The 9,338-nt window shown below is 44.3% G+C and overlaps 1 protein-coding gene across 1 annotated transcript; it reads left to right on the plus strand.

Moving 5' to 3' along the window:
• Window positions 1-1,099: 1,099 nt before the first annotated feature.
• slc2a12 (solute carrier family 2 member 12) lies at window positions 1,100-8,196 on the plus strand. The gene is made up of 6 exons (XM_072441986.1): window positions 1,100-1,114; window positions 1,733-1,839; window positions 3,216-4,499; window positions 4,991-5,113; window positions 5,203-5,335; window positions 8,037-8,196. Exons 2-6 carry the CDS (start codon window positions 1,767-1,769, stop codon window positions 8,107-8,109), a joined length of 1,686 nt encoding a protein of 561 aa, XP_072298087.1. The 5' UTR covers window positions 1,100-1,114; window positions 1,733-1,766; the 3' UTR covers window positions 8,110-8,196.
• The last annotated feature ends 1,142 nt before the right edge of the window (window positions 8,197-9,338 follow it).

The raw sequence follows: 9,338 nt of genomic DNA on the forward strand, positions 1-9,338 counted from the left end.
CTCATCTTCCGCCCAAGCATCTTCGTCCTCCTCATCTATCTCTGGGTCTTCCGACATTCTGCAGCAGTCTATCGTTTTGTAGTCACCAATATGGTTCGGAGAAAAAAATACAGACAACCATCGTCTCTTTGGTCTGAGGAAAAACAACACTGACCATTTATTGCGCATGCTCATTAACAAACATTCCCTGATCACGCAGGTAACACATGACTTTGCTCAACACACATTCTGACATGATTCTAATCAGAAACGTAAAACAGAATTGACTTAATTAGGAGAACAAATAGTTGGATTCTTCATCTTTGAGGGACACATTTCTGCTGAGCTACAACGATTCAAAATGTTTTATTAAAATGCCTTCATCTTATGGTTTGTAATTTTCAATGAGATTTAAGTATAACAAATAACATAAGTGTAGTCAAACTTTGTGGTGCAGCGTGTGTCCTTGAGCAAGACACCCTTTCTGTGTTCCAGTGTGAAGAAATAGTCCAGGGTTCCCAAGCATTTCTGGCCAAGACCCCCAAACCTTAAGCCTGACCTATGACCCACTTTGCAAAATCAAATTGCCGCCTGTAATTATTCAAAGTAGCTTTAACATTATTTATTTCCACTGTATTTACATGTTTATGAATGAAAAAGTGGACGTGCCCATGGAGATAGAAATAAAAAGTCCCAACCTGTATGGGACTATATTTTACCATAGTAATGAACATGCACTTAACCTTTAGAATAATTATATCAATCCTGGACCTCTGAACTTAAGAGAGGAACGTTTTGTCCTGTTTTATTGTATCTAAAACTCTGACGTCTCCAACACCTAAACAGAGTGTCTGAGTTGCTCCTGTCCTGCACAAACTCTGAGCTAATCAAGCCTACATACGTTTGATGTGGACCAATAGCGACTGGACTCTGGGTATTTGCTAGAAAAAAGCGCTGTTCCTATTGGTGGGCGGAGTAGAAATGGGCGGGGCGGTACAAACGCGTTACCAAAACAGGCCGCGCGCGCGTGCTCCGACACGAGCGAGTCCCGACTTTGGACACGAGAGAAGTTCTGACCCAAAGCCCAACATGGAGAGCTGAAGACGAGCCCCGGGCCCGGACGGAGACCGCGCGGGTAGGACACGTTTTACACTCACTTCGTCAAAGTTTGAGAGAGAAAAGCGTGACGTCATCTTTCTCACAACCTTCAGGACGACTTTTTAATGGCAGTCTTTGTGTTGGAGAAGGATTTGCATGTATTACAGAAAACGTTCACGCTGCTGACAGTTAAAAGTCCTCCGTAATATATAAAGTGCAAGAGTTTGTTGACTGAAGTGTGGCCTCTGGGGTGATGCTCCGGAGTTATTCAGGTGTAGGGACAGAACAGAGACTTGTTTAGTGTTTTCTATGTGCATCATGTGTGTATCAAACAACCAGATCTTGTTATAGAAAGAGAATAACATGCAGCTTCTCTGAGTTTCATGTTTCAGCTGATATTTGCATTATAAAAAACATAACATAGACAGGGACATTGGACAGCTCTGCAGCTGCTGGCACCAGAGGAAGATCTGTCATTTGTTTTTGACATGTCCTCAAATAAACTATATTACTAAACTCCAAAGGTTCTTGAGTGTTATTTTATTCGGGCAATTATATACAGTAATCCATTTGTCCCTAGAACTTTCTTCACCCTTTTCCGTACGAGTTATGTTGATTAATTGATTCAATGGGACATATTTATTGTCTTTATCAGGAGTTGGTGACGATAAGTGAATGCCAGGAAGACGATGGCGGCTGATAACTCCTGCAAAGAGACGCTTGAAGACAGCAGCCAGATGCACTGCCCGTCCAAATTCACAGGTACGAGAGGACACAGGTGTAACTCACATGTGTGTTTTTGAGTCATAAAGCCATTAATGGTTACTAAAACTACCATATTTTCTGGACTATAAGTCGCACCAGCCAAAAAATGCATAATAGAGAAGAAAAAAACATGTTTAAGTTGCACTGGAGTATGAAATGCGGTTGCAATTGTGAAAATAACAAATAATATCACATATAAATTGCTACAGAGTATATAAGTATAAATATATGTATAAGTCGCACCCCTGCCAAAACTATGAAAAAAGGTGCGACTTATAGTCCGGAAAATATGGTATAACTTAAAGTAATGCTCGGCTCCCTGTGGGATTTCATTTCTTTGGTTGTATTTGGCAGTAAAGAACCTCCATAAACATAATCTAGACTGAACCTGTCCCTGTATTTTGATTTCTGCAATTCTGCCTGACATGACCTTCCTTAACTTGTTGCTATTGATGATAAAAGACTCCTGTTTGCAAAAAACTGGACTCTGCACTTATCCACAGAGTATGCGTCTGAGGGACTTGTGTCTTCTTTGATGATTATTGAACAATTAGCTCAATGTGTAACTTGCCTCTTTACATAAGCTCCAACATTGATTAATGAAAAGAAATGTGCTTATTACAGTTTTATTCTGCTGACAGGCTTCAATTGGCTCAAAACTAAATTTATGTTTGATGTGGAAAATTTTAAAAAAACGCATGAGCTGTTTATTACCGTGCCCTGTAAATAATTCCAAAACTTCCGGTCAGTGGTTGAATTTTAATTACTTAGTGCAGGGATATGACAAGAAAAGATTAGCAGCTAATTCTCCCAGAACAGTATCCATTATCTTATTTTAATCTGATGTTGTTACAATATTATTAGTCGCGATTTTGGTAGTTACAAAAAAATATTGAATTGAAAATACAATTTCAAATGCCAGATGCTCGGGTCGTTGTGTCCTTTGGCAAGACACTTGACTACACCCACCTCGCCCCAGTGTCTAAGTATGCTGGTGTATGAATGAGAGTGTGTTTGTGAGAGTGAAAGGGGGACAACGGATGGAAATGATCCCATGGCAACAATCCAGCGTGTTTACAGCACGTGTATCATGTATGTTCATTAACATGTTCTGTCCCCACCAAATAAACTTTTTTATATTTATTTTTTTTGTGTCTACTGACGGATCAGGGATACTGACTCATCATTATTATTGTTGACTTTCAGTCCAACCACTTACACATCTGAGGATGTCTACAGCAGTATTCTCCCAGTGTACCTTTGACTATCAGTCTTCACTTTAAGTTTTGTGTGCTCTACACACATGACGTCAACACATGGAGTAACCAGTGGGTTTCAGGCAGTCTTTTGTCTGTTCTTTGTACTTTCTGCAGGCTGCATCTGGCGTGTGGCGGTGGCGGCCATGATGGCGAACCTGAGTGGGCTGATGCTGGGTTATGAGATGGGCCTGACCTCAAGTGTGCTGCTGCAGCTGCGGGAACGCCTCTCTCTGTCCTGTCAAGAGCAAGAGGTGCTGGTCAGTGCGCACGTGGTCGGAGCCCTCTTCATCTGTCTGGCTGGAGGTCCCATCCTGGATCGCTATGGCCGCCGCTGCTCTCTGCTCCTGAGCGCCGTCCTGGTGGTGCTGGGGACGTTGGTTCTCATCTCCATTACGTCTCTGGTGTCTCTGGCTGTGGGCCGTGTGATAGTGGGCATGGGCACCTGTCTGTCTGGAACTGCAGCTTGTCTTTACATCGCAGAGATTTCACCTCGAGAGCGGCGCGGCCTGCTGATCACACTCTATGAGTTCATGCTGGTGCTGGGTGTGATGCTTGGCTTCAGCTGTAGTTATGCCTTTACTGCTGTGCCTCACGGCTGGACATTTACATTTGGACTTGTCATTCCCCTGGCAATACTGCAGTTTGGAGCATTCATGTTTCTACCGCCCAGCCCTCGCTTCCTGGTCGCCCAGGGCAATGTGGAGAAGGCCAGGCTTGTGCTGCAGAAGATGAGAGGCGGGATACAGGAGGACATGGAAGTGGAGCTGCGGGACATACAGGCAGGTCTGAAGGCGGAGTCCGAGCACAGTTTCAGTGAGTTATTTAGCTCCAAAGCTAACCTGAGAGCACGACTGCTAACGGGTGTAGCATTAGTGTTCCTGCAGCAGGCCACAGGGCAGCCCAACATCCTTTCCTATGCCTCTCCACTACTGCGCAGCATGGGCTTCACGACCGATGACGCAGCCACTCTGGCCTCCACGGGCTTCGGAGTGGTCAAAGTGGTGGGGACCATCCCGGCCGTGATGCTAGTGGACCGTGTGGGGCCCAAGAGCTTCCTCTGTGTGGGTGCTGTGGTCATGGGGCTGTCTCTGGCCACTCTGGGGACATTAACACTGCAGAGCCACACTCACCTCACCAGCCTGTGTAAAAGCCACACACTGGACAACAATACGGACCAAATGTGGGACCTAAACTGGACCACCACTGAGAAAGACAATGATACCTTTTATTTGGATACCTTCTCGAGCACATGGGACACAGAGGAGGCACAGAGGACTCTCAAAACCAGTCAAAGTGCACTGGATGATCAAACTCAAACAATATCGTCGCCTCTCAAATGGGCCTCACTCGTCACATTACTGGTTTATGTGGCGGGCTTCTCCTTCAGCCTCGGGCCAAGTAAGAGCCTCTCTATCACAGTCAACACACTGTTATTGTAACATCTGCTCTCTAATGTAACTTCAACTTCCGTGAAGCATTTGTTTAGCTCAAATGAACTTTATACACCAAAATTAAAATTAAAATAGCTTCTGATTGTTCTCAACAAACTGACTCAAAATCATCCTGCCCAGGTCACCCTTGAAAAAGAGGTCTCAGTCTCAAAGGGTTTTCACAGGTTGAATTAAAAAAAAAAGAATTATGGAGAGAAAATGTTTTTGAGAAATCAGACACAAACTAAATATTTAGCCCTGTTTTAGAACTTAAGCACGTTCACATTTTACTTGTGTTTTGAGCTCCTACGGGAGGAAATACTCACCATCGACTTGTATTTTGCCACTCAATGTTAAAATTCAGAATACCAAATGGAACAATGTATAGTTTCGAATGTATTGTGTTAAATGCAAGAATGGTCTCTAAACGTTACAGGCACTTGTGTGTTTTCTTTTCAGTGGTGTATGTCGTGATCAGTGAGATATTTCCAATGGGAGTCCGGGGCAGGGCTGCGTCTGTGGTGGGAGCTGTGAACTGGGCCACCAACCTGCTTATCTCCATGACCTTTCTGACCGTAACAGGTAAACAAGAACATGTGGACAAACGCAAGTCTCTTACTTTGTTCTGTGTTACTTCTCCGTGAATAAATGTCATGTAAAATGTTCTTCAGAGACGGTGGGGCTGCCCAGCATGCTGTTCCTGTACGCGGGGATGTGCTTTGTTCTGCTGGTGTTTGTCATTCTCTGCGTCCCTGAGACCAAAGGGCGCACTCTGGAGGAGATCTCGAAGGAGCTTGCTAGAAAGTAAGTAGGCCTATAACAATATCACATTTTGAAGTACGATTTATATTGCTACAGAAAATATCACAATAAACGATAATTGAATTGAAACTACTTTGTATCAATGACACATTAACCCCTAAAGCAGGAGAATCCCTGTGGAGCTGCAAGAAATTAATTAGCACAATTGATTTATTTTAGGATCTATGAGGGTAATTGAACTCTCTGTACTCGACTCGCTGCGGTTCAAATCTTATGATACTACAAAGAATCAGTATATGTGATAAATGTTGATACCCAAACAATTAGAAAGAAGAAAATTTGCTCAATTATATGAAGTTCTGCTTCTTCAACGCTAGGGATGCATACCTAAACCCACGTTCAGGTTCAGGTCCGGATTCGAATCCAGAGGTTTAGGTTCAGGTTCGGACCTTATGAACACATGCCATATTTGCATAATGTTATAACAGCATAACACAAGCAACTTGGCTAAATTAAGTTGAAGACACATGAACAAGGACGATTATCAAACACAAGGCTTAACTGTAGATTGAAATAAACTCAACTTCTGGTCTGGTTTATTCACTGTTTTTAACAGAAAATACAACTTACAAATCACAAGCTACTAGCTAGCAGCTAAACTACATAGCTTAACAGTTAACACACCATGTGTTTTACTTGAGGAACAAGAGCATGTTGAGTATTGTTGACAGGGTCAGTCTGGGTCAAAGGTCAAAGCAGCTGTTTTGTCTGATACAATGTTTTGCCTTTAGACACATTTCCACTCTTTAATGTTACAGATCCATTGGCATTAAAAGTCAGGTAAAACCTTCAAACAGACAATACACCAGTGTAAAATAACAGAGTTACAAAAACTGGCATAAAAGTCAACTAGAACCACTATAAAGCATCAACTTTACAAAGTAGAATATGAAAATATTTTACACAACAAATCAAAATAATACATCATATTAGCAGCATTAAACACCAGACCATATTTAACAACTGTAGAATACAAATACAAAATACTATTAAAAAATATAAACTCCAATTAATGAATGCAGCAATTAAGCAATATTACTTTGACTTTACTTTGTATTTACTTAATGTCAAATACATCACATCACAACATAACACTTAAGTTATTTCATTCATATTTACACCCAGACCACGCTGACCCCGCCCCTTTAACACCATCTTACCAGTTGTCACTTCAATGTTCGCATGTGGATACACAGTTCCGCGCAGCTCGGCACGTACGAGGCGCTCACATGTACGAGGCGCTCACACGTACGAGGCGCTCCCGTCTCTCACACGTACGAGGCGCTCCCGTCTCTCACACGTACGAGGCGCTCCCGTCTCTCACACGTACGAGGCTCTCCCGTCTCTCACACGTACGAGGCTCTCCCGTCTCTCACATGTACGAGGCGCTCACACGTACGAGGCGCTCCCGTCTCTCACACGTACGAGGCGCTCCCGTCTCTCACACGTACGAGGCGCTCCCGTCTCTCACACGTACGAGGCGCTCCCGTCTCTCACACGTACGAGGTGCTCCCGTCTCTCACACGTACGAGGCGCTCCCGTGTCTCACACGTACGAGGCGAGGCGCTCCCGTGTCTCACACGTACGAGGCAAGGCGCTCCCGTCTCTCACACGTACGAGGCAAGGCGCTCCCGTCTCTCACACGTACGAGGCGCTCCCGTCTCTCACACGTACGAGGCGCTCCCGTCTCTCACACGTACGATGCGCTCCAGTCTCTCACACGTACGAGGCGCTCCCGTCTCTCACACGTACGAGGCGCTCCCGTCTCTCACACGTACGATGCGCTCCCGTCTCTCACACGTACGAGGCGCTCCCGTCTCTCACACGTACGAGGCGCTCTCATCTCTCACACGTACGAGGCGCTCCCGTCTCTCACACGTACGAGGCGCTCCCGTCTCTCACACGTACGGCTCCTGTCTCTCACACGTACGAGGCGCTCCCGTCTCTCACACGTACGAGGCGAGGCGCTCCCGTCTCTCACACGTACGAGGCGAGGCGCTCCCGTCTCTCACACGTACGAGGCGAGGCGCTCCCATCTCTCACACGTACGAGGCGCTCCCGTCTCTCACACGTACGAGGCGCTCCCGTCTCTCACACGTACGGCTCCTGTCTCTCACACGTACGAGGCGCTCCCGTCTCTCACACGTACGAGGCGCTCCAGTCTCTCACACGTACGAGGCGCTCCCGTCTCTCACACGTACGAGGCGCTCCCGTCTCTCACACGTACGAGGCGCTCCCGTCTCTCACACGTACGAGGCGCTCCCGTCTCTCACACGTACGAGGCGCTCCCGTCTCTCACACGTACGAGGCGCTCCCGTCTCTCACACATACGGCTCCTGTCTCTCGCATCTTTTAACAAATTTCCTCGGCTTCAACTTGGGGGACAGACACGTGCCGTGCGTCACTAATTAGGGTCTGTGTGCGCCATTGATAGTGACGTATGGTAGTGTTTACGTGTTTTCCAGCGCAAATTGTCCGCTCTATGGGAGGTTTAAGATGGTCTAGATTCTAGAACGAAAAGGATTTAGTATGTGAGTGCTAGATTTTGTATGAGTCCAGAACCGAATCACCGGGGTTTCGGTTTTCTTTGGACCTGAACCGAAACGTTTTTACAAGTCCGGTCTGGTCCGTCGTACCGGTACGCATCCCTATTCAACGCTCTTTCTAAACCTTTGTATTTCAGAAACTACTTTGAGGTGAGACTGTGTACGAAGAGGCACACCCAGGAGAGTCTGATGAGCGGAGCTGCCCATTAAAATGCCAGACAGCGAATGTTGGGACTGAGAAAATACAAAACAAATGCACAGGGTCCACTCCCTCCCACTTGTGCTGTGGTCTCCTTTATTTTTAGTCACAGTTTTTATGACACTGTTCACTTTTTTTAAAGGGAAAAAATCCCCCTGCTGCTGAATGAAGATGACACAATCCCCCTGCCAACCCACGGGCATTGCAGAAGACAAATGCAATTGTAGTAAATCATTTGCAAGGGAATTTTGTTCATGCTTATGTTTCCACTCCTTTGTAGCATTCCGTAGTGCTTCCGTAGCAGTGCCGTTTTTATGCATTTTCAAACAAATGTTCAAGAGAGTCTTAGAGTGGAGGTTTTGTGCCATTGGCAGTTGGGGCTCCACAAGTATTGTTGTTAACATTATAGGTTAATCGATAATTGTGATTATTCAGGTCACAATATAATTGTAAGAACCAAAAAATGAATTATCAAAATGATGTCTTTTTAGTTCAATTATAGTCCAAAAATATACCTAAATTTCAGTTTATGTCATATTTAACTTTATTTTCTCGTGTCAACTCTATTCATAAGCAGCCAATTCTCCCTATTTGATTTGGCCCTGATCAGCTGCTGCCAAACTCTTCTCTACGTGTTCAACATTTCATCTGGGATGAAGTGCTACATTCTTTTTTACCTCTGCTTTGGTGGCTAGGCTAGCATCTGCATAAGGTTGGAGCATTTGGTTGCCGAAAGCTAAATATTAAGAGAGTCCCATTGTGTTTTTCTTTCATTTTCATCTTTTTTCAATGCCAGTCAACAACCTATGCTTTACTCATGGCATCACAAATATACAATGAAATTTTATAGAAAAGACAAAATACTGAAATCTTTAGTTGACACTGGTTCAAACAGCCCTCCATTAAACATAATAAAATAATGTACAACATTTAGTCAAACTGCATTACCATTTACAATCACTTTATATTTTATTTTCAAAAAACATTGCTGCTAATGCGCAAATTATTTGTATAGTGTTATGCGCTTTTGATGCAATATTTTTTTAATTTCTATCTGTACCAGTAATTTAAATAAATGCAATTTTTGTGCAATTAAAAGACAGTGGATGGCTTTATTTTCAAAATTACATAACAAATGTGTACTGCCTCAGTTAAGCTTCTTTTGGGGGTATCGAGGCCCAGGAGCCTACTGCCCTCATCGCCAGAAGCCCCAAAACAGCATTCACTTCTGTACATTTTT

The sequence above is a fragment of the Eucyclogobius newberryi genome, unplaced genomic scaffold (assembly GCF_026437365.1).
Source record: "Eucyclogobius newberryi isolate DKJ021-1_F unplaced genomic scaffold, fEucNew1.0.hap1 SCAF_1, whole genome shotgun sequence".
NCBI lineage: Eukaryota > Metazoa > Chordata > Actinopteri > Gobiiformes > Gobiidae > Eucyclogobius > Eucyclogobius newberryi.

Coding starts and splice junctions, on each gene's coding strand:
- slc2a12 (XM_072441986.1), top strand. CDS start 1,767: ATGGCGGCTGATAACTCCTGCAAAGAGACGCTTGAAGACAGCAGCCAG. Junction 4,500..4,990: donor CTCCTTCAGCCTCGGGCCAA/GTAAGAGCCTCT, acceptor TTTTCTTTTCAG/TGGTGTATGTCGTGATCAGT. Junction 5,114..5,202: donor GACCTTTCTGACCGTAACAG/GTAAACAAGAAC, acceptor AATGTTCTTCAG/AGACGGTGGGGCTGCCCAGC.